Raw genomic sequence first — 25,412 nt, forward strand, 5'->3', positions numbered from 1 at the left:
GAGGTCTGACAGCTGCCTGTTCGTATCATTTACTCGTGACAATTCAGTTACTGACTCTAACATGTCCACTTTTTAAAAAAGAACTGCCTCCCTTAAGTTTGTGTACCTTGCTCTCTAAAGCCATAACTTTTTTTTTTAAAGTTTACTGATTAACAGATAGGTTTCATATGTCTGCCTTGTTTACGTACATCTGATAACAAACACACCTTATGGTTTCTATCTTAATTATACTTCACGAGCTGGTTTTCCTTTTTTGCTACATTTCTCTCGTTACCCCCTTTTCGTTATACTTTTTTAACCTCAGGTGTTACAACCTGGTGAGAAAGGGGTCTAGGGCTCCCTCTCAGCTTTCACCTGGTCTTACGATAACAGGGTTTAATTTTAAACACTGTGTTTTTAGCTCCCCCTTGGTGAATCCTTGTTCACTGCTTTCCAATCATAAGGCAAAGAAACCAGCCAAACAGGTTTTCTTAGGTTTGAAGAAGAAAGGTTGAACTTTATTAATCTTAAACTCTAATTCAGTTAACGCCTATGGATACACTACGCACCCACGCTAGCATACCCACGCTAGCATGCACACGCGATACACACATGCAGATAGAGACAGAAAAGAGCAGAAGAAATAAAGTGGAAAAGTTTGAGGCAATATCTGAAGATTGTTTTGGTTACTGTCCTCAGAGCTCGCTTTAGAGTCCTCGATTGTAGGTAGGTCTTGCTTTGCGGTGGGATCATATTGGCTTGTGGGCAACTTGGACTAAAGATACCAGAGATCAAGCTCAGGACATAAAGATTCATCTGCTCATAAGTTCTTTCTTTTGGGCCTCCTTATCTCGAGAGACAGTGGATACGCGCCTGGAGGTGGTCAGTGGTTTGTGAAGCAGCGCCTGGAGTGGCTATAAAGGCCAATTCTGGAGTGACAGGCTCTTCCACAGGTGCTGCAGAGAAATTTGTTTGTTGGGGCTGTTGCACAGTTGGCTCTCCCCTTGCGCCTTTGTCTTTTTTCCTGCCAACTGCTAAGTCTCTTCGACTCGCCACAATTTAGCCCTGTCTTTATGGCTGCCCGCCAGCTCTGGCGAATGCTGGCAACTGACTCCCACGACTTGTGATCAATGTCACACGATTTCATGTCGCGTTTGCAGACGTCTTTATAACGGAGACATGGACGGCCGGTGGGTCTGATACCAGTGGCGAGCTCGCTGTACAATGTGTCTTTGGGGATCCTGCCATCTTCCATGCGGCTCACATGGCCAAGCCATCTCAAGCGCCGCTGACTCAGTAGTGTGTATAAGCTGGGGGTGTTGGCCGCTTCAAGGACTTCTGTGTTGGAGATATAGTCCTGCCACCTGATGCCAAGTATTCTCCGAAGGCAGCGAAGATGGAATGAATTGAGACGTCGCTCTTGGCTGGCATACGTTGTCCAGGCCTCGCTGCCGTAGAGCAAGGTACTGAGGACACAGGCCTGATACACTCGGACTTTTGTGTTCCGTGTCAGTGCGCCATTTTCCCACACTCTCTTGGCCAGTCTGGACATAGCAGTGGAAGCCTTACCCATGCGCTTGTTGATTTCTGCATCTAGAGACAGGTTACTGGTGATAGTTGAGCCTAGGTAGGTGAACTCTTGAACCACTTCCAGAGCGTGGTCGCCAATATTGATGGATGGAGCATTTCTGACATCCTGCCCCATGATGTTCGTTTTCTTGAGGCTGATGGTTAGGCCAAATTCATTGCAGGCAGACGCAAACCTGTCGATGAGACTCTGCAGGCATTCTTCAGTGTGAGATGTTAAAGCAGCATCGTCAGCAAAGAGGAGTTCTCTGATGAGGACTTTCCGTACTTTGGACTTCGCTCTTAGACGGGCAAGGTTGAACAACCTGCCCCCTGATCTTGTGTGGAGGAAAATTCCTTCTTCAGAGGATTTGAACGCATGTGAAAGCAGCAGGGAGAAGAAAATCCCAAAAAGTGTGGGTGCGAGAACACAGCCCTGTTTCACACCACTCAGGATAGGAAAGGGCTCTGATGAGGAGCCACCATGTTGAATTGTGCCTTTCATATTGTCATGGAATGAGGTGATGATACTTAGTAGCTTTGGTGGACATCCGATCTTTTCTAGTAGTCTGAAGAGACCACGTCTGCTGACGAGGTCAAAGGCTTTGGTGAGATCAATGAAAGCAATGTAGAGGGGCATCTGTTGTTCACGGCATTTCTCCTGTATCTGACGAAGGGAGAACAGCATGTCAATAGTCGATCTCTCTGCACGAAAGCCACACTGTGCCTCAGGGTAGACGCGCTCGGCCAGCTTCTGGAGCCTGTTCAGAGCGACTCGAGCAAAGACTTTCCCCACTATGCTGAGCAGGGAGATTCCACGGTAGTTGTTGCAGTCACCGCGGTCACCTTTGTTTTTATAGAGGGTGATGATGTTGGCATCGCGCATGTCCTGGGGTACTGCTCCCTCGTCCCAGCACAGGCATAGCAGTTCATGTAGTGCTGAGAGTATAGCAGGCTTGGCACTCTTGATTATTTCAGGGGTAATGCTGTCCTTCCCAGGGGCTTTTCCGCTGGCTAGGGAATCAATGGCATCACTGAGTTCCGATTTGGTTGGCTGTATGTCCAGCTCATCCATGACTGGTAGAGGCTGGGCTGCATTGAGGGCAGTCTCAGTGACAGCATTCTCCCTGGAGTACAGTTCTAGGTAGTGCTCAACCCAGCGGTCCATCTGTTTGCGTTGGTCAGTGATTATGTCCCCCGATTTAGATTTGAGGGGGGTGATCTTCTTGATGGTTGGCCCAAGAGCTCTCTTCATGCCATCATACATTCCTCTGATGTTTCCGGTGTCTGAGGCCAGCTGAATATGACTGCATAGGTGTTGCCAGTAGTCGTTTGCGCAACGCCTAGCTGTTCTTTGTGCAGTACTTCTGGCTGCTTTAAGTGCTGCGGATGTTAAATCGCTGGGGGCTTTCTTGTAGTTCAAAAGTGCAATGCGCTTAGCGGCTATGACAGGTTCCAGCTCTTCATTATGAGATTGAAACCAGTCTGCATTTCTCTTCGCACTTTTGCCGTAGGTGGTCAAAGCTGACTCATAGTTGGCGTCTCTGATGTGGGCCCACTTGGTCTCAGCATCCCCTGTGGGAGTGTTTTGAAGGGCTGTTACAAGTGAATTTAGAAATTTTTGTAACAGCTGTGGGTGAGAAATTCTGCTCGTGTTGATGCGCGGGTGGCCCTTCTGCTTGGAATGATGCAACTTCTTTGGTCTGAGTCTAACCTTGCTGCACACCAGGGAGTGGTCGGTGTCGCAGTCCGCACTGTGGAAGCTGCGTGTGATTTGAACACTGTTTAAGGCGGCTCGCCTTGTGACAATGAGGTCTAGCTGGTGCCAACGACGTGATCTTGGGTGCCTCCATGAAACCTGGTGACAGGGTTTAGTGTGAAAGAACGAGTTGGTGATGCAGAGGTTATGATAGGTACACAACTCAAGCAGTCTCTGCCCGTTCTCATTCATCCTTCCAACGCCATAGCGCCCAAGGCAGGAGGGCCATGAGTCATGGTCGGCCCCAACCCTGGCATTAAAGTCCCCCAGCAGGAATAGGTGTTCGGTGTTGGGGATGCTGCTAATGATGTTATGGAGTTGTTCACAGAACTGGTCTTTAGCTTCAGGTGCGGAGCAGAGTGTTGGAGCATAGATGCTGAGTAGGTGTACTGGACCAGAGGTGGTGAGCAGTCGGATGGACAGTATGCGTTCCGAGCCATTTGAGGGAGGCTCTATCATGCTGAGCAAGGAGTTTCTGATGGCGAAGCCCACTCCATGCTGTCTTGGTTCTTCAGGATCCCTGCCCTGCCAGAAGAAGGTGTAGTCTTGCTCTGCTTGAGAGCCACTCGCGGGGAGGCGAGTCTCCTGAAGTGCTGCAATGTCCACATTGAATCTACTGAGCTCGTTGTTAATGATGGCGGTCTTCCGAGAATCGTTGATTTGTGTAAGGTCTTCCGACAGGCCAGGACACATAGTTCTGACGTTCCAGCTTGCAAAGCGAAGGGCTGGTACCTTCTTTCCTTTTTTCATGTTGTTTGGTGCGGTGTATCAGTCCACCTTTCGGGCAATGACCCTGAGCTCCAAGCACCCATTGAAGCAGGCAGACTGTGGCGGGACAGAACCTTATTGACCGGGGGCTGCCCGGTTTGAGGCGGGCGGTAGCTGTCCAGTGAGGTGCAATGACCTCTCCCACCGACAAAGGCAACCCGTGGCGCCCAGTTTCTACGCCAATTTATCTGGACTTATAACCCGTAACTGCTGCCTTCCGTGTTGTTTTAGTCGCTGTGAGGCAACTATGGAGTGACCTCTCCATGGCGCATGCCTGGGCAAATTTATGGAGGTTGAGAATTGCCCAGTCGTCAAAACCCCCCTCTCGGCCTTTCTGGTGGGGTCCAAAGGAGTGCAGGACACGACGTTTGGCACCAGTATGGCTGCAGGAACTGCCGGAAACATGCCAAAAGTGACACATGACCGCCTACGGGGTTCCGCTCCGGATTTTCTGTTAGGGTTTTCTCCCTTAGCCTTGGTCTCTCCCGAGACGCCCACAAGGCAGTGGGGTTGTTGGGGCCCCTACACAGGTGTAGGATGGTGCCGGTGGGAGGAGGGGATGCAAGGGGGAGGGGTAGAGGGAGGGGGTGGGTGCAGGGGAAGGGGGTGCGGGGTGAAGATGGTGCGAGGGGGGGGGCGGGCTGGGACGGGGTTGTGAGGGGGTGAGCTGAGAGGGTGGAGCAGGGAAGGGGACGGGGGTGGGGGGGGGGTGGAAGGGGGGTAAAAGGGGGGGGGGGGGCGTGGAATCTGGTGCAGGTAATAAGCCATTTCCTCAGTGCCCACCATCGACGTCCGGAAAGCTCATCCACGTCCTTCGGGAGGTGAAGCATCATTTGGCAGACTTAGAGGTGATTACATTTGCTAAGGGTTTTTTTTTTTGCAGTGGTTTAAATAAAGGCATGCAGCATTGCCGACAGTGCGCTGCAGATGCTCTCCGAGCCATCTCCCGCGGGCGCTTTGAAGTTGCGGCCGGGGGGGCCGTTCGTGGATGTTTTGGGTGTTCGGGGCACCTTTTCACAGGACTTCTCTCGGGTCCCGCAGCTCCTTCTTCACCTCAATGGACTTACCGCATGCCGTGGCTGCAGACACTCTGGACTGTGAAGACAGCAGGATCGGAGATTGAAGTATCGGCAGCTGTGCTCGTCAGTTTCATCCGGATCGCTCATAAGTATATAAACATATGTCACTTGCCTGGTTGTAATACTTTAAGAAATATGAGTATAATTATCATAGAGTTATACAGCACAGAAACAAGCCCTTCGGCCCATCGTGTCCGTGACGGCCATCAAGCACCTAACTATTCTAATCCCATTTTTCAGCACTTGGCCCGTAGCATTGTATGCTATGGCATTTCAAGTGCTCATCTTAATACTTCTTAAATGCTGTGAGGGTCCCTGTCTCTACCACCCCTTCAGGTAGTGTGTTCCAGATTCCAACCACCCACTGGGTGAAAACATTTTTCCTCAAATCCCCTCTAAACCTCCTACCCCTTACCTTAAATCTATGCCCCCTGGTTATTGACACCTCCGCTAAGGGAAAAAGTTTCTTCCTATCTATGCTATTCATAATTTTGTATACCTCTATCAGGTCCCCCCTCAGCCTTCTCTGCTCTAAAGAAAACAACCCTAGCCTTTTCAGTCTCTCTTCATAGCTGAAATGCTCCAGCCCAGGCAACATCCTGGTGAATCTCCTCTGCACCCTCTCCAGTGCAATCACATCCTTCCTATAGTGTGGTGCCGAGAACTGGACACAGTACTCCAGCTGTAGCCTAACTAGCATTTTATACAGCTCCATCATAACCTCCCTGCTCTTATATTCTATGCCTCCGCTAATAAAGGCAAGTATCCCATATGTCTTCCTAACCACCTTATCTATCTGTGCTGCTGCCTACAGTGATCTATGGATAAATACACCAAGGTCCCTCTGTACTTCCTAGGGTCCTACCATCCATTGTATATTCCCTGGCCTTGTTAGTCCTCACAAAATGCATCACCTCACACTTCTCAGGATTAAATTCCATTTGCCACTGTTCCGCCCATCTTACCAACCCATCTATATCGTCCTGTAATCTTAGACTTTCCTCCTCACTATTTACCACACCACCAATTTTCATGTCAGCTGCGAATTTACTGATCATACCTCCTATATTCACAGCCAAATCATTAATGTACAATACAAACAGCAAGGATCCCAGCACCAATCCCTCTGGTACACCACTGGTCACAGGCTTCCACTTGCAAAAACAACCCTCAACCATTACCCTCTGCCTCCTGCCACTAAGCCAATTTTGGATCCAATTTGCCAAATTGCCCTGGATCCCATGGGCTCTTAGCTTCTTAACCAATCTCCCATGTGGGACCTTATCAAATGCCTTACTGAAGTCCATGTAGACTACATCAATTGCTTTACCCTCATCTACACATCTAGTCACCTTCTCGAAAAATTCAATCAAGTTAGTTAAACACGATCTCCCCCCGACAAAGCCATGTTGACTATCCCTGATTAATCCCTGCCTCTCCAAGTGGAGATTAATCCTATCCCTCAGAACCAGAACCTAAATATATTAATGTGACATAAGAATGGGAGTAGGCCCATTCAATTAGATCATGGCTGATCTGTATCTTAACTCAATCTACCCTCCTCGGTTCTGTAACCCTTAACACACTACCTAACAAAAACCTATCAAATTTTCAATTGACATCGCCTCAACAACATTTTGGGGCAGAGTTTTCTGGATTTCCAATACCCTTTGCGTGAACAGCTTCTCGACATCAGCCCTGAACAGCCTAGCTCAATTTTCAGATTATGCCCACTTGTTCTGGGCTCCCCCACCAGAAGAAATAGTTTCTCTCAATCTAACCTACCAAATCCTTTAATGATCCTAAACACCTCCCTTTAAAGATGTCTGCAAACATGACATGAAGTCCCGTGAAATTGATCACAAGTCATGGGAGTCAGTAGCCAGTGGTCGCCAGAGCTGGCGGGCAGCCATAATGACGGGGCCAAAGTGTGGCGAGTCGAAGAGACTTAGCAGTTGACAGGAAAAAAGACAGAAGCGCAAGGGGAGAGCCAACTGTGTAACAGCCCCGACAGCCAATTTTATCTGCAGCACCTGTGGAAGAGTCTGTCACTCTAAAATTGGCCTTTATAACCACTCCAGGTGCTACTTCACAAACCACTGACCACCTCCAGGCGCGTATCCATTGTCTCTTGAGACAAGGAGGCCAAAGAAGAACAATTAGATCAACACTTAATCTCTTACTCAAGGGAATGCAATACTTGACTATGCAACCTGCTCTCATAACTTTTTAGCCCTGCACATTTCAGATTCTAAGGCTCTCCAAGGCCGGTGTATCCTTCCTGAGGTGTGGTGCCTAGAGCTGAACTCCAGTGGGGTCTAGCCAGAGTTTATATATAATGTAACAAAATTTCATCCCTTTGCATTCCAGCCTCCTTGTTCAAAGGCCATTCCATTAGCCTTTTAAATGTTTTTTGTACCTTCCCACTAACTTTTAATGATTCATGTGCAAGAGCTTCACAGTTCCTAGCCTCTCAACAATTAGAAAACACTCATATACCTTTCTTAGATCTAAAGTGGATGACCTCACACTTCACCACATTAAACTCATCTGTCACAGTTGGGCCTATTTGCTTAATCTATCAACAAGTATTGTAAGCTTCTGCTCTAATTTACACTTTTTACTGTTTACTATTTACCTAACACTGATATGGCATAGATGAAATCTTACAGGTCTTTTATGATAACTTCAATGGAGACAGTTGGAGCCCCACAGAAATGGTAAAAATTGATGTTTTCAACTGTTTCTTCCAGTCTCCAAAGAAATGTTTTGATGGGGGGCCTGGGACAGTGGTAGCCCCATGGAATTAAAGTTTAGATTTCTTTAGCATCTCAATGCATTAGGATTAATAATTTCAGATGGTGAGGGCTCTCCCAGGTTGCAGCTACTCCATGGGACTGGAAATCCTTTCTATTGATAGATTACAAATTTTGCAACCCAGGTACACGAACATTCAAATAAGTTCTCAAGGAACAACATTAACAACTGAAACATCGCACAAAACCAGCCTACTAAATCGTAGCATAGCCATCCATTTGGGTCTGGAGCCGACAACAGCATTGGACCTCTGTTCCCAGCAAATGCTCCGTCTGCTTGTTTTCGGTATTTCTCGCCAACAACCTTTACTGACAATTCTCTATCGCCTAGTATCAGTGAAAGGCGCCTCTTACCAATGATGGGCCGCTGGTTGAGCGGAGCAGTGGAGAGTTGGTCCCAGAACAAGAAAAAGGAGACACACAGCAACAGTGCAAAGATGCGCGGGCGCGGAGCCGCCATCCTCTTGACATGGAAATACTGGTACAACTTCTGAGCTCTTTCCGCAAAGTCTTCCGTACACGCACTAAAGCAACTGCTGGCAATTGGCTACTGCAGTCTTGACGCCTGTGCGACGGCCTTGCGTTTTCCAACTGTACTTGGACTTTTAGATCAGACGGCAGCTCCTCCTACAGTGAGCGCGGCCCGACTGTTGCCAAATACTCTTACTTCATGATATAATATAAAAGCAAAATACTGCGGATGCTGGAAATCTGAAACAAAAACTAGAAATGCTGGAACCACTCAGCAGGTCTGGCAGCATCTGTGGAAAGAGAAGCAGAGTTAACGTTTCGGGTCAGTGACCCTTCTCCTGCGAGGAAGACTCCTGGTGTGAGAATAAGAAATACTGAAATGTTGTTTCTACAGCTTGTGGAAAATTACCAAGAAGTCATTTTTACACAACATAATGAAATCACTGAAAAAGAGAACTGATAAGGGTATGTAAGTAAATACCTTGAGACAGTACAGCAGTTAAAAATTGTGCTTAGGCAGAGAAAAGAGAAACAGCAAGAGTTAGAACAAAGGATGTAGTGAATAAGAAACTGCCCCACTAAGATAAAGGCTGACAGCTGCAAGTTAAAACACACAATGGAGAGCCAAATAAGGTAAAACAACAACAAGAGTTAGGGGCTAGAAAGTTAGAGTAGGGGGAGAAGTAAACAGAGGAGGAGACTGTAGCAACTATAGGATAGGTTAGTGTCATAATATGTTATAACCAATAATGTAAACTAAAGGCGTGGAAAAATGGATTTGTATTGTATAAACATGAACTGAATATGTTGATCGGTGTGCCTGCTTGTAGGACACCCGATCTTGCAAGAACGTTAAATAAACTTACTTCTTCAGAGTTTGACTTGGTGTAAATTATTATTAAGTGGGCTACGTTTCTCACACTGGCACACTAATCTGCTCAAGAGTCGGGTTACCAACTCTGGTATTCCGAGAAATTTGAGAAGGTGACAGTCTGACTATGATAATGTGCTAATAAAAACCGCCAGACCTGCTGAGTATTTCCAGTATTTCATGTTTTTCAGATTTCCAGCATCTGCAGTATTTTGCTTTTATGATAATGTGATGTCTGATCACATGCCTTATACAAATGTTATTGCATTTACCTTGCAGTTTGGGACCCCCGCCATAGTTGAGTATTTCTGCTTGTGTAACTCTGCTTGTGTAACTTTTCAGGTATCTCGCCCTGGGCTGTGAGGTCTTCATCAGTGTGAAATTCAATACGAGCAAGAACAAACTGCATGTCAGCTCCTGCCATCTTGGTCATGTTTTGGATCCAGAATGTTTACGCTTCTATGCAACGAGACGACAACTGAACGGGGTGAAAGGCAGAAGGTAGAAGAGTTGGTCAAGCTGCAGACTGGGAACAAACAACTGAAGGATTATATCGAGCGTTCATTCAACAAGACCATGACCCGTAGTGACATTAGAAATGTAAAGTCCCGGCTCAAAACTGGGGTTGACAACATGGATGCACTGTATGATACGCTGGAGAAGATCCAGCAGGACGGGGCCACGGTGCGGGTTGGCCTGCAGGGAAGGAACATCCTCTCTATTGCCTTCATGACACCAGCCTGTAGGCCTTTCCTGAACTGCTGTTCATGGACGGAACGTACAAAGTGAACAAATGTGGCTACCCTCTTTACCAGGTGATGGTGCCGGACAATGTTGGTAGGGGCAGGGCTGTGTTCTATGCCATGGTGAGGAATGAGACGGCTCAGATGCTGGATGAGATTGTGGGTGTTTTTGTCGATTTCATGGGATCCAGTGCCTGCCGCGTGAGATTAGCCATTGTGGATAAGGACATCAATGAGATCAATGCGATCAGGAAGCATCTCCCAGCTGCAACTGTTCTCCTCTGTCAGTTCCAAGTGGTGCAAAGAATGAGGAGGAAGATCAACAGCTACCCATTGAATGGTGAACTGAGGGATCAGTTGTTTATGATCTGTGAGGAAATGGTTCATGCACCTTTGGAGGACAAGATCACAAGTTGCACAGAAAGAATTGGACACTTCTACCCACCCCTGCAGGGCTACCTGCTTACAAACTGGATTCCACAGAAGGAGATGTGGGCATCATGTTCACGAGGTAAAATCCTAATGTTTGGGAACAACACCAACAATCGCATTAAGTCAGAGAATGGCAAGATAAAGCACCTGCTCCACTCCTCCTCATCCATGAAGGAATGCATCTCAGAGCTGATCTTCCACAATAGTGTCCTGGATCGGGAGCAGTCCTATTCCACATTCCTGCAGGAAGCCTCTTTCAAGCGCATCACAGAGGCACCAGCAGATCTACAATCATTTTACACAGGATTCACCAGTCACGCTGTGAAGCTGATGCATCTGGATCATAGCCACATTCTTCGAGTAAATGTCAAGCAGCAGGACAAAGGCACAGTGACTGTGATTTCTGGTGCCAAACAGTACGCACTGCAGATACATGATGGCCAGGCTACCTGCAGCTGCATCTTCTCCATTCAGACTGTGTTGCCCTGCAAACATGCTATTGTTGTGCAGAGGCATCTGGGTCTGCCTTTGGAGAGGCTTGCCCCCAACTGCCGTTGGCGTGCATCTCAGACACCCACGAGGACAGGCATGGCTGCTGCCATTGTGATTACAGAGGAACAGCCAAGGTCCCTCAGCTACAATGAAAAATACCGCTTGCTTTCAGATCAATTGTATAAGCTACAACAGGCTATTCTGCAGAGTGGAACGGCATCATTGATGCGGAAACTGGACTGGCTGCGTCAACAGACTCTCCGCTGTCAGCAAGGACTGGCTGATGAGATGGAGCCAATTAATTTGCACAACAATTGCCCGGAGGCACCTTCAAATGGAGGTGGCCATGAGCTGGACATCAGTCACGTGCCACAATCCATGGATCCTGAGTGTTTCACCCCCTGGGCTAATGAGCTGATGGACCATACGTACGCCTGCCTGTTCACAGCTCCACTTCCCCACCTGCGGGACCCTCTTCTTGCTGTTCAGTCACACTGGCAGAGCCAATCACCGTACCAATGTACACTGATATTCAGCAACCTGTTCCTGCACCCATCACAGCAGAGCACATGGACACACAGCCACCTGTTCCTGCACCCATCAGAGCAGTGCATATGGACACACAGCCACCTGTTCCTGCACCCATCCGAGCAGTGCACGTGGACACACAACCCCCTGTTTCCCCATCCGCCCTTGAAACAACCATGCAGAGCCTTGTGAGACTCCGCAATTGCCAGCTGCTGTCTGTCAAGCAGAGAGGGCGTCCGAAGGGGTGAAGTGCTTGGGGAACATTTAGCAAGAAGAGACTGAACACTAAAAGAAATAAGCATGCCGTGTCCAGTGGTAGCACGAATGTGAATGCTCTTGCTGTGTACACAATTGGTGAGGTGGGAGTGCAGCCACACCGTTCTCCATCCCCAATGTTGCTTTAAGGCAAAGGTAGATAACAACGAAAGAAATGGAAGATGATGCTGATAGTAGTAGGCAGGATTAAATGGGAGCGGATGGGAAGGTGCAGGAGTAGCATAACCACTAGCAGGGAACAGCTGGGCTAAATGGCCTGCTTTATGTTCGTAGTCCAAAAGAAATGTGCTTCTTTTTCCAGCACCCTCACATCATTCATGTTTTCCCTGAGAGCAGCATTGAACCATCACGAGATAGGGGCAGTAACATCATCCTGACTCCTACAGCTGAGGTGGGTACTAAGTGATTCATTGGCAGTGTTATCAGTACATGCCTTTACTGCAGAACATAAAGCATGCTCAACAGTAATTTCATTGGAGGTGGGGGGGGGGGGGGGGGGGAAGCTCTGACACTGATGTTCTTTCCTTATTTCTTTTCAGGTAAAACATGCTCTTGAGAAAACAATCCTTGCATTTATGGATGTAGTGGGAGCGCACATTGGGATGCGCTTGGGGAACATTCACCAAGAATAGACTGAGCTCAGACTCTTGTGACTTTGCCTTCTTCACATAGACAATACAGTAGTGGAATAGAGAGCTACGCGTTCATTCACCACAAGGCTCTCCAGGAACAATCTCTTTAGTTCTGCATAGCAGAGTCTTGGCCTGTCTGTTTCACGGGAATGCTGGCGACAGAACACTCATGTATCCATGCACAGCAGTGCCTCGAATGCTTCATGTACTTAATAAAATTTCTCAATAATTAAACACGAAATTGTTGAGGTTTTTGATGATACTTTCCCGACTTTGCAACTGCACTTCAGATATTCAACTGTGGTGTGGTCCTTGGGTGGGGGGGTGGGGGGGAGAGGGGGTGGTGAGGGGGTAGGGGGAGTGAGGGGGTAGAGGGGGGTAGAGGGAGGTGGGGGGTTATGGGGGTAGAGGGGAGGTGAGGGGGGTAGAGGGGGTGGGGGGAGAAGGGGAGGTAGAGGGGGGTGGGGGGAGAGGGGGTAGGGGGAGTGAGGGGGGTGGGGGGTTATGGGGGTAGAGGGGAGGTGAGGGGGTGGGGGGGAGAAGGGGAGGTAGAGGGGGGGTGGGGGGGGGGGAGAGGCCGTAGAGAGCCGCAGGGAGAAAGCGGCCGAAGACCTTGGTGTCGCCGGGTGCAGGGACCGGCTGGTACGTCTTTTGCTGTTGCAGGTTTATGGCGCATGTGCAAAAAAACGCACTCCTCCTCCCTCCCCCCCCCTCTCTCCAGCTGCTCTGCTCCACCCCCCACCTCCCCCCCCCAACCCCTCGCTGCTCTCTCCGGCTGCTCCGCTCCCCACCGTCCCCAGCCCGCTCGCCCGCTCTCTCCCTTCGGCCATTGTGTGCTGCCATGTGTTTAGGTTAGGTTACCTCCGTGTGATTATTTGAGCACCGCCATCTGTAGTCCTGGCAGCTGCCTGAAGTCGCAGACTGTGACGTTTTAGTGGCACATGCTGAATTTGTGCATGTGCCACTGCAGCGCCACCTAGTGGTAGCGTTGTCAGCAAATGCTGCTTTAAAAAAAAGGCCACCCAGAGCAGGCAAAGCGGAGAAATCAAGGGGATGGGGGTGGAGTTCATATCTTATGAAGAAAGACACAGGACATTAGTTGTAGGTGGCTTCCAGGGGAGTTTACTGTGAGAACTATAAAACTAAAAACATAACTGGCTCCAATTAGGCACACACACAAAGCTCCCTTGAAGAAATAACAGAGCTCCACTAAATACAAACATTGTTGCAAAACAGGAAACTGTTAAGTACATGACAGACTCTTAAAAGTGATTTCTATATACACAATGGGGAAATGGAGGGGGGGAATGGAGGGTGGAGATGGGAAGTTGAGGGGGAATCAAAGAAGTCACAGCCCCTGATTTTCACAGAGGTAGGTTGCTAATTGGCTGGTCGCCAAACCCAACTTCCAATTAGTGGCAGTGGGAGAGGGAATGGAGGTGGGACTGTGCCAGTCTCATTTAAATGCACCACTGTTTGAAAGAAAAAATGACGCACCAGTGATCAAACAAGAAAGACAGAGTCCTGACACCTGAGGCACAACTGCCCCTCACTTCTCTGATGCTGATCTGGATTTATTCCTCGAGGCAGTGAGGGAGATCCTTTTTCTGGAGGGTGGCAAGAGAAGGCCACCCTCCCAAAGAAAGCTGGCATGGCTGCAGGTTGCTGAGACTGTCAACAGAACAAGAGTGGTCAGGATGCTCTACTTAGACCAGCAGGAACAAATATGTACCCAGAGTTCCCTGAGTCAGCATGTGGGCATGGGCTGAAAACGGAGGAGTACATTCAGTTCACGTGCACCACCATGGCTCAGGGCTTTGAACGCATGAGCTCCTCCATTGAGAGAGTGGCCAGCCTGATGGAAAGCCATATGTGGCAGTGCTTGGAGTGGATGCAGGAGCAGTGCACTGGCATGCACAGAATGCATGCCACACTCTGCAACATTGACCAGTCAGTGGCACTGGTGGCACAGAGAGGTTTGGAGAGGATGCCAATTGCACCTCAGAGGAGGCGGTGGCATAATGGTATTGTCACTAGACTAGTAACCCAGAGATCCAGAGTATTTCTCTGGGGACATGGGTTTGAATCCAACCACAGCAGAAGGTGCAATTTGCATTCAATTAATAAATCTGGAATTAAAAGCTAGTCTAATGATGGCCATGAAACCATTTTTGATTGTTGTAAAAACCCATCTGGTTCACTAATGTCCTTTAGGGAAGGAAATCTGCTGTCCTTACCTGGTCTGGCCTACATGTGACTCCAACCACAGGAATGTGGTTGACTCTTAAATGCCCTCTGAAATGGCCTAGCAAGCCACTCAGTTGTATCTAACCACTACGAAGTCAATAAAGCAGAATGAAACTGGACAGACAACCCAGCACCGACCTAGGCACCGGAAACGACAACGGCAAAGGCAAACCCAGCCCTGTCGACTCTGCAAAGTCCTCTTTACTCACATCTGGGGGCTTGTGCCAAAGTTGGGAGGGTTGTCCCACAGACTAGTCAAGCACCAGCCTGGCATAGTCATACTCACCAAATCATACCTTACAGACAATGTCGCAGACAACACCTGCACCATCTCTGGCTATGTCCTGTCTCATTGGCAGGACAGACTCAGTAGAGGTGGCGCACAGTGGTATAGAGTTGGGAGGGCGTTGCCCTGGGAGTCTTCAACATCGACTCCAGACCCCATGAAGTCTCATGGCATCAGGTCAAACCTCCTACTGATTACAACCCACTACCCTCCCTCAGCTAATGAGTCAATACTCCTCCATGTTGATCACCACTTGGAGGAAGCACGGAGGGTGGCAAGTCCGCAGAATGTACTCTGGGTGGGGGACTTCCATGTCCATCATTAAGAGTGGCTCGGTAGCACCACTACTGACCAAGCTGGCCGAGTCCTAAAGGACATAGCTGCTAGGCTGAGTATGCAGCAGGTGGTGAGGGAACCAACAAGAGGGAAAACCATACCTTACCTCGTCCTCACCAATCTGCCTGCCACAGATGCATCTGTCCATGACAGTATTGGTAGGAGTGACCACCGCAAAGTCCTTGTGGAGACGAAGTCCCGTCCTCACACTGAAGATACCCTCCATCGTGTTAGGAACATAGTAACATACGAAGATAGGAACAGGAGTTGGCCATTCAGCCCCTCGAGCCTGTCCCACCATTCAATGAGATCATGGCTGATCCGCGGCCTATATACCTGTCTTTGGCCCATATCCCTTAATATCTTTGCTTAACAAAAATCTATCTATCTCAGATTTAAAATTAACAACTGTTCTAACTTCAACTGCTGTTTGTGGGAGAGAGTTCCAAACCTCTACCACCCTTTGTGTGAAGAAGTGCTTCTTAACATCTCTCCTGAACAGTTTGGTCCTAATTTCTAGACCATGCCCCCTAGTTTTAGAATCTCCAACCAGTGGAAATAGTTTATCTTTATCTAGCCTGTCTTTTCCTGTTAATATCTTGAAGACTTCAATCAGATCATCCCTTAGCCTTCTAAATTCTAGTGAAAACAGACCTAATTTGTGTAATCTCTCCTCGTAACTTAACCCCTGTAGTCCAGGTATCATTCTTGTAAACCTACGTTGCATTCCCTCCAAGACCAATATATCCTTCCTAAGGTGTGGTGCCCAGAACTGCTCACAATACTCCAAGTGGGGTCTAACCAGGGTTTTGTACAGCTGCAGCGTAACCTCTGTGTCTTTATACTCCAGTCTGCTAGATATAAATTCCATTAGCCTTTTTGATTATTTTCTGCACTTGCTCGTGGCATTTTAAAGATCCATGCACATGAACCCCCAAGTCTCTTTGGACATCCACTGTACTTAACCTCTTCCCATTTAGAAAGTACCCTGCTCTATCCTTTTTTGGTCCAAAATGGATAATCTCACACTTGCCCGCATTGAAATCCATCTGCCACAGTTTTGCCCACTCACCTTGTCTGTCAATATCTCTTTGCAATTTTATGCTATCATCTAGACTGCCGACAATGCCACCTAACTTTGTATCATCAGCAAATTTGGATATATGACTTACTATGCCATCATCCAAGTCGTTAATGAATAATGTGAATAATTGAGGCCCCAACACAGATTCCTCTGGGACACCACTAGTTACATCCTGCCAATCAGAGTACTTACCCATTATCCCCACTCTCTGTCGCCTACCACTCAACCAACTTTCGAATCTCGTCATGAATTTGCCCTCAACTCCATGGGCTTCTACCTTCGTTAACAGTCTCTTATGTGGGACTTTATCAAATGCCTTCTGGAAGTCCATATAAATAACAGCCATAGACACTTCCCTGTCCACTACCTTAGTCACCTCTTCAAAAAATTCAATGAGATTTGTCAGGCATGGCCTTCCCGTCATGGATCCATGCTGGCTGTCCCTGATTAAGTGAAATTTTTCTAGGTGTTCAGTCACCCTATCCTTGATTTTTTTTAAATTCATTCATGGGATGTGGGCGTCGCTGGCCAGGCCGGCGTTTATTGCCCATCCCTAATTGTCCTTGAGAAGGTGATGGTGAGCTGCCTTCTTGAACCGCTGCAGTCCATTTGGGGTAGGTATACCCACAGTGCTGTTAGGAAGGAAGTTCCAGGATTTTGACTCAGCGATAGTGAAGGAACGGCGATATAGTTCCAAGTCAGGATGGTGTATGACTTGGAGGGGAACTTGCAGGTGGTGGTGTTCCCATGCATTTGCTGCCCTTGTCCTTCTAATTGGTAGAGGTCGCGGGTTTGGAAGGTGCTGTCTAAGGAGCCTTGGTGCATTGCTGCAGTGCATCTTGTAGATGGTACACACTGCTGCCACTGTGCATCGGTGGTGGAGGGAGTGAATGTTTGTAGATGGGGTGCCAATCAAGCGGCTGCTTTGTCCTGGATGGTGTCGAGCTTCTTGAGTGTTGTTGGAGCTGCACCCATCCAGGCAAGTGGCGAGTATTCCATCACACTCCTGACTTGTGCCTTGTAGATGGTGGACAGGCTTTGGGGAGTCAGGAGGTGAGTTACTCGCCTCAGGATTCCTAGCCTCTGACCTGCTCTTGTAGCCACGGTATTTATATGGCTACTCCAGTTCACTTTCTGGTCAATGGTAGCCCCTAGGATGTTGATAGTGGGGGATTCAGCAATGGTTTTGCCATTGAATGTCAAGGGGAGATGGTTAGATTCTCTCTTGTTGGAGATGGCCATTGCCTAGCACTTGTGTGGCACAAATGTTACTTGCCACTTATCAGCCCAAGCCTGGATATTGTCCAGGTCTTGCTGCATTTCAACACCGACTGCTTCAGTTTCTGAGGAGTCACGAATGGTGCTGAACATTGTACAATCATCAGCGAACATCCACACTTCTGACCTTATGATTGAAGGAAGGTCATTGATGAAGCAGCTGAAGATGGTTGGGCCTAGGACACTACCCTGAGGAACACCGACAATGATGTCCTGTAGCTCAGATGATTGACCTCCAACAACCACAACAATCTTCCTTTGCGCTAGGTATGACTCCAGCCAGCGGAGGGTTTTCCCCCTGATTCCCATTGACCTCAGTTTTGCCAGGGCTCCTTGATGCCATACTCGGTCATATGCTGCCTTGATGTCAAGGGCAGTCACTCTCACCTCACCTCTTGAGTTCAGCTCTTTTGTCCATGTTTGAACCAAGGCTGTAATGAGGTCAGGAGCTGAGTGGCCCCGGCGGAACCCAAACTGAGCATCAGTGAGCAGGTTATTGCTAAGAAAGTGCTGCTTGATGGCACTGTTGATGACACCTTACATCACTTTACTGATGATTGAGAGACGGCTGATGGGGCAGTAATTGGCCGGGTTAGACTTGTCCTGCTTTTTGTGTACAGGACATACCTGGGCAATTTTCCACATTGCCGGGTTGATGCCAGTGTTGTAGTTGTACTGGAACAGCTTGGCTAGGAGCGCGGCAAGTTCTGGAGCATATGTCTTCAGGACTATTGCCGGAATATTGTCAGGGCCCACAGCTTTTGCAGTATCTGGTGCCTTCAGTCGTTTCTTGATATCACGCGGAGTGAATCGAATTGGCTGAAGTCTGGCATCTGTGTTGCTGTGGACTTCAGGAGGAGGCCGAGATGGATAATCAATTCGGCACTTCTGGCTGAAGATTGTTGAAAATGCCTCAGCCTTATCTTTCGCACTAATGTGCTGGGCTTCCCCATCATTCAGGATGGGGATATTTGTGGAGCCACCTCCTCCAGTTAGTTGTTTAATTGTCCACCACCATTCATGGCTGGATGTGGCAGGACTGCAGAGCTTAGATCTGATCCGTTGTTTATGAGATCGCTTAGCTCTGTCTATCGCATGCTGCTTACGCAGTTTGGCACGCAGATAGTCCTGTACTGTAGCTTCACCAGGTTGACACCTCATTTTGAGGTATGCCTGGTGCTGCTCCTGGCATGACCTCCTGTACTCTTCATTGAACCAGGGTTGGTCCCCTGGCTTGATGGTAATGGTTGAGTGGGAGATATGCTGGGCCATGAGGTTACAGATTGTGGTTGAGTACAATTCTGCTGCTGCTGATGGCCCACAGCGCCTCATGGATGCCCAGTTTGCATTGCTAGATCTGTTCAAAATCTATACCATTTAGCACGGTGGCAGTGCCACACAACATGATGGAGGGTATCCTCAATGTGAAGGCGGGACTTTGTCTCCACAAGGACTGTGTGGTGGTCACTCCTACCAATACTATCATGGACAGATGCGTCTGCGGCAGGCAGATTGGTGAGGACGAGGTCAAGTATGTTTTTCCCTCTTGTTAGTTCCCTCACCACCTGCCACATACCCAGTCTAGCATATATGTCCTTTAGGACTCGGCCAGCTTGGTCAGTAGTGGTGCTACCGAGCCACTCTTGGTGATGGACATTGAAGTCCCCCACCCAGAGTACATTTTGTGTCCTCGCCACCCTCAGTGCTTCCTCCAAGTGCTGTTCAACATGGAGCAGTACTGACTCACCAGCTGAGGGAGGGCGGTAGATGGTAATCAGCCGGAGGTTTCCCTGTCCATGTTTGATCTGATGCCATGAGACTTCATGGGGTCCGGATTCGATGTTGAGGACTCCCAGGGTAACCCGATCCCTCCTGTATACCCCTGTGCCACCACCTCTGGTGGGTCTGTCCTGCCAGTCGGACAGGACATACTCGGGAATGGTGATGGCAGTGTCTGGGACATTGTCTGTAAGGTATGATTCCATGAGTATGACTATGTCAGGCTGTTGCTTGACTAGTCTGTGGGACAGCTCTCCCAACTTTGGCACAAGCCCCCAGATGTTAGTAAGGAGGACTTTGCAGGATCGACAAGGCTGGGTTTGCCTTTGCCGTTGTCGTTTCCGGTGCCGAGGTCAATGCCGGATGGTCTGTCCAGTTTCATTCCTTTTTATAGACTTTGTAGCAGTTAGATACAACTGAGTGGCTTGCTAGGCCATTTCAGAGGGCATGTAAGAGTCAACCACATTCCTGTGGGTCTGGAGTCACATGTAGGCCAGACCAGGTAAGGACAGCAGATTTCCTTCCCTCAAGGACATTAGTGAACCAAATTGACAATTTCATGGCTGTCAATAGACTAGCTTTTCATTCCAGATTTATTAATTGAATTCAAATTCTTCCTTCTGCTGTGGTTGGATTTGAACCCATGTCCCCAGAGCAATACCCGGGGTCTCTGGGTTACTAGTCCAGTGACAATACCACTATGCCACCGGCTCCCCTGATTATAGACTCCAGCAACCTGCCCACCACAGATGTCAGGCTAACTGGTCTGTAATTTCCTTGGTTCCCCCTTTCACCCTTCTTAAAAAGTGGAGTGACATGTGCAACTTTCCAATCCAGACGGACCACTCCTGAATCTAGGGTTGTGTGGCACTATCACCGTGCTAAATGGTATAGATTTCGAACAGATCTAACAATGCATAACTGGGTGTCTATGAGGCGCTGTGGGCCATCAGCAGCAGCAGAATTGTTCACAACCACAATCTGTAACCTCATGGCCCGGCATATTTCCCAATCTACCGTTACTAGCAAGCCAGGAGACCAACCCTGGTTCAATGAAGACTGCAGGAGGGCATGCCAGGAGCAGCACCAGGCATACCTCAAAATGAGGTGTCAACCTGGTGAAGCTACAGTACAGGACTACTTGCATGCTAAACTGCGTAAGCAGCAAGCGATAGACAGAGCTAAGTGATCTCATAACCAACGGATCAGATCTAAGCTCTGCAGTCCTGCCACATCCATCAGTGAATGGTGGTGGACAATTAAACAACTAACTGGAGGAGGTGGCTCCACAAATATCCCCATCCTCGAAAATGGGGGAGCCCAGCACATCAGTGCAAAAGATAAGACTGAAGCATTTGCAACAATCTTCAGCCAGAAGTGCTGAGTTGATGATCCTTCTTGGCCACTTCCTGAAGTCCCCAGCATCATAGATGCCAAACCTCAGCCAATTCGATTCACTCCGTGTGATTGAATGACTGAAGGCACTGGATACTGCAAAGGCTATGGGCCCTGACAATATTCCGGCAATAGTACTGAAGACCTGTGCTCCAGAACTTGCCGCACCCCTAGCCAAGCTGTTCAAGTACAGCTACAACACTGGCATCTACCCAGCAATGTGGAAAATTGCCCAGGTATGTCCTGCATAGAAAAAGCAGGACAAGTCCAATCCGGCCAATTACTGCCCCATCAGTCTACTCTCAATCATCAGTAACGTGATGGACGTTGTCATCGACAGTGTTATCAAGCAGCACTTGCTCAGCAATAACCTGCTCAGTGATGCTCAGTTTGGGTTCCGCCAGGGCCACTCAGCTCCTGACCTCATTCCAGCCTTGGTTCAAACATGGACAAAAAAGCTGAACTCAAGAGGTGAGGTGAGAGTGACTGCTCTTGACATCAAGGCAGCATTTGACCGAGTATGACATCAAGGAGCCCTAGCAAAACTGAAGTCAATGGGAATCAGGGGGAAAACCCCCTGCTGTTTGGAGTCATACCTAGCGCCCAACCATCTTCAGCTGCTTCATCCATGACCTTCCTTCAATCATAAGGTCAGAAGTGGGCATGTGCGCTGATGATTGCACAATGTTCAGCACCATTCGCGACTCCTCAGATACTGAAGCAGTCCGTGTAGAAATGCAGCAAGACATGGACAATATCCAGGCTTGGACTGATAAGTGGCAAGTAACATTCGCGCCACACAAGTGCCAGGCAATGACCATCTCCAACAAGAGAGAATCTAACCATCTCCCCTCGACATTCAATGGCATTACGATCGCCGAATCCCCCACTATCAACATCTTAGGGGCTACCATTGACCAGAAACTGAACTGGAGTGGCCATATAAATACCGTGGCTACAAGAGCAGGTCAGAGGCTGGTATTCCTGCAGCAAGTAACTCACCTCCTGACCCCCCAGAGCCTGTCCACCATCTACCAGGCACAAGTCAGGAGAGTGACGGAATACTCTCCACTTGCCTTCATGGGTGCATCTCCAACAACACTCAAGAAGCTCGACACCATCCAGGACAAAGCAGCCTGCTTGATTGGCACCCCATCCACAAACATTCAGTCCCTCCGCCATCAACGCACAGTGCCAGCAGTGTGTACCATCTACAAGATCCACTGCAGCAACGCACCAAGGCTCCTTAGACAGCACCTTCCAAACCCGCGACCTTTACCAACTAGAAGGACAAGGGCAGCAAATGTATGGAACACCACCACCACCTCCAAGTCACACACCATCCTGACTTGGAACTATATCGCCATTCCTTCACTATCGCTGGGTCAAAATCCTGGAACTCCCTTCCAAACAGTACTGTGGGTATACCTACCTCGCATGGACTGCAGCGGTTCAAGAAGGCAGCTCACCACCATCTTCTCAAGGGTAGTCAGGGATGGGAATTAAATGCTGGCCTAGCCTGCAATGCCCACATCCCAAAAATTAATAAAAGAAAAGCTGGTGCTCCCATCTAGGCATCCGGAATGCCATCCAAAGGCTGAGGCTATCACCGAGTAGGATGAGGGTGCCACGCCTCATGGGGCTTTCTTGGCCCCTCTGATAGAGGGAGCAGCTGTGCATCAAGGCCCAGCGACGGAGGCTGTCACTGCCATGACTCAGATGCAGCAGCCTCTGGTGATGCCCCCTTGGGCACCTCGACAAGGACAACCGCCACTTGCATCTCAGCCACAAGCAAGGCAAGTGAGCAGGCTGCCTCCACCTCATCTGAGGCCACAAGGGGAGCACCACGTAGAAGTAGTCCAGGTCGGAGGCCACTGCACAGGCAGAGCACTGAGTGGTTCGCTGTGTTTGCCTTGTCTGTAAATGTGCACCTTTTCTCTTATTCAACATAATGTCAATATTGACACATAACACCAGACTTGTATGCTTCCATTCTTTAATGGCAACACTGGAAAAGAGGGAAGAGGTGGTGAAGGGAAGCAAGGATCCTTAAAGGGGGACAGTGAAACCTCTGGACAGAGGTGCATCATTCATTGGCAGTAAGAGTGCATCTATTCCAGGCTGCATCTTTAATAGAAGTACTCTCACAGGCAATTACAGGCCATGCTGACCTCTTGAGTCAGAAGGGCTCAGCTGAAACATGCTTGAATCAGATGATCCCTGATGTTGATGACATCCTGACCAGACCCTCTAGTCCTACGCTAGCCCGGTCACCTCCCTGTGCAGCCGGGGCACCTCTATTTTCTGCATCTTCATCCTCCTCCTGTTCCTCTGATGTGCTGTGTCATTCCAGAGCCTCACCTTCTTCAAGGTCCACACCTGTATGGAGAGCCATGTTACAGAGAGCACAGCAGACCAGCACAATGCGCGAGACCCTTGCATAAGTATACGACCGATCCAAGCATCAGAATCGTATCTTCAGAAGGCCCAAGGTCCTTGTGAGCAGATGACTTCGGTTGTAGAATCTCTGTGGCTCCATCTCAGGGTCTCGTAGGGATGAGTAGCCCATCTCTTCAAAGGATAACCCTTTTCCGCTAGAATCCATTCACAGAGTTTGGTGGGTGGAATGAAGAGCTGTGGCATCCTGGACTGCCGGAGGATTGAGGAGTCATGGCAGCGAGCACGAAAGCGAGCCCGTACACGCATATTATAGAGATTCCAGCTTGTGTGTTCGCAGACCAGTTGAACATTAAGGGAGTGGATGTCATTCCAGTTGATGAATCTCACTGGGCGATCTCTTGGTGCCTTGATGGCCACATGGGTACAATCGATGATGCCCTGCACCTGAGGACCTGGTAATGGAGGTGAAACCCACTGCCCTCTGTCCCTGCTAGGCTCCATCTGTCTGGAATTGAATGTACTGAGCAGCTCTCACAAAAAGGGCATCAGTGACCTGCAAGAGGCAGCTATTTGTGAGACACCACCAAGGTCTGCTGCTGATCCTTGAAAGGAGCCAGAGGCGGAGAGGTTCAAGGCCACAGTGACTTTGACAGCTACTGGCAGGGCATGGCGACCAGTGCTGTGAGGTGTGAGGACTTCTGCCATGAGGGTTCAAATCTCTGTGACCCACTGCCTGGATATAGAACAAAGAATAGTACAGCACAGTACAGGCCCTTCGGCCCACAATGTTGTGCCGAACCTTTAACCTACTCTAGGATCAAATTACCTACATACCCTTCATACTACTATCATCCATGTAAAGAGTCTCCTGTGGCAAAGTTCTCTGTCCTGTCCAGCTAACTCAGTCTTTGGTGTTACAGCCTATGCTGAGGGAATGGCCTTCATTGCCTTCCTACCCCTCGTCCCTCTCCGCTGCCCTCATGTCCGGGGCACTGTCTGTCCTACTGAGGTTGTTGCTCCTCGTTGCCACCGGACCCAAAATCTGTGAACCATGTACTCATTACCAGCTATTGCCTTCCTTGCGTTCAGCTGGACTCTCAATAATGTCTGGAAGCCTGAACCCCTTCTCTTATGCCCCAGCAATGCTAGGAGGTTGTTGATACCCTGTACTACCTAAGTGGGTATAGACTACTCTCCCCACAACCTCTCCACACTCGATGGCACCCTTGTGCCAATGGCTGAGTGCCCCCCTCAGCTGTGCTCCCTTTTATCAGTCTACCTAAGCTGATGGTGTGGCCATGACAGGCTCCCCGCTGTGTTGCCCCCTCCATGCACCTGGTCGGCCCCAACCCAGCATGCAACCCATGTGCCCCCACCAAAATCCCAAACTGGCCCTCAACAAACTCTCAGTGCACTCATTGACAACTTGAATTGGCTTCATTCCCGAATCGGGCAGGTTTCTGCTGCACAACCTTCCCTGTCCTGATGGAACTGGCTGGCAGCAGGAACAGTGATGGGAAACTGGTCTCCGTTCTCACCCCTGGCATGACTTAAAAATCCTGCCCTTAGTCGCTAACTCAATTACCGCATGTGGTGAAGGAACCCATGGTTTAATAGCCCTCAAAGAACAAAGAACAGTACAGCACAGGAACAGGTCATTCAGCCCTCCAAGCCTGCGCCGATCTTGATGCCTGCCTAAACTAACACCTTCTGTACTTCCGGGGCCCATATCCCTCTATTCCCTTCCTATTCATATATTTGTCAAGATGTCTCTTAAACGTCGCTATCGTATCTGCTTCCACCACCTCCCCTGGCAGCAAGTTCCAAGCACTCATCACCCTCTGTGTAAAAAACTTGCCTCGCACATCCCCTCTAAACTTTGCCCCTCGTACCTTAAACCTATGTCCCCTAGTAACTGACTCTTCCACTCTGGGAAAATGCTTCTGACTATCCACTCTGTCCATGCCGCTCATAACTTTGTAAACCTCTATCATGTCGCCCCTCCACCTCCGTCGTTCCAGTGAAAACAATCCGAGTTTTTCCAACCTCTCCTCATAGCTAATGCCCTCCAGACCAGGCAACATCCTGGTAAACCTCCTCTGTACCCTCTCCAAAGACTCCACGTCCTTCTGGTAGCATGGCAACCAGAATTGCACGCAATATTCTAAGTGTGGCCTAACTAAGGTTCTGTACAG

At 48.9% G+C, this 25,412-nt stretch overlaps 2 protein-coding genes across 3 annotated transcripts in view; one reads left to right on the forward strand and one right to left on the reverse strand.

Annotated features, from left to right (window-relative positions):
• Positions 1-8,573, reverse strand: part of LOC137369998 (gamma-glutamyl hydrolase-like) — a 63,218-nt gene extending 54,645 nt beyond the window's left edge. Inside the window, exon 1 of the mRNA XM_068031906.1 lies at positions 8,322-8,573. Within this exon, the coding sequence (XP_067888007.1) occupies positions 8,322-8,427 (106 nt within the window). The 5' untranslated portion in view covers positions 8,428-8,573. The remainder of the gene's footprint in view (positions 1-8,321) is intronic.
• A 120-nt stretch (positions 8,574-8,693) lies between these two features.
• Positions 8,694-12,612, forward strand: LOC137369592 (zinc finger SWIM domain-containing protein 3-like). Of its 2 annotated transcripts, XR_010974976.1 has the most exons (3): positions 8,694-8,903; positions 9,652-12,171; positions 12,320-12,612. XR_010974976.1 is itself a non-coding variant. In XM_068030899.1 (2 exons), the coding sequence occupies exon 2, from the start codon at positions 10,077-10,079 to the stop codon at positions 11,694-11,696; it is 1,620 nt and encodes a 539-aa protein (XP_067887000.1). In that variant the 5' UTR covers positions 8,694-8,903; positions 9,652-10,076; the 3' UTR covers positions 11,697-12,255. The 2 variants fall into 2 exon arrangements, 1 of the variants encoding a protein (XP_067887000.1); XM_068030899.1 differs by lacking the exon at positions 12,320-12,612 and having other exon boundaries at positions 9,652-12,255.
• The last annotated feature ends 12,800 nt before the right edge of the window (positions 12,613-25,412 follow it).

This window comes from Heterodontus francisci, chromosome 5 (genome assembly GCF_036365525.1).
Source record: "Heterodontus francisci isolate sHetFra1 chromosome 5, sHetFra1.hap1, whole genome shotgun sequence".
Lineage (NCBI taxonomy): Eukaryota > Metazoa > Chordata > Chondrichthyes > Heterodontiformes > Heterodontidae > Heterodontus > Heterodontus francisci.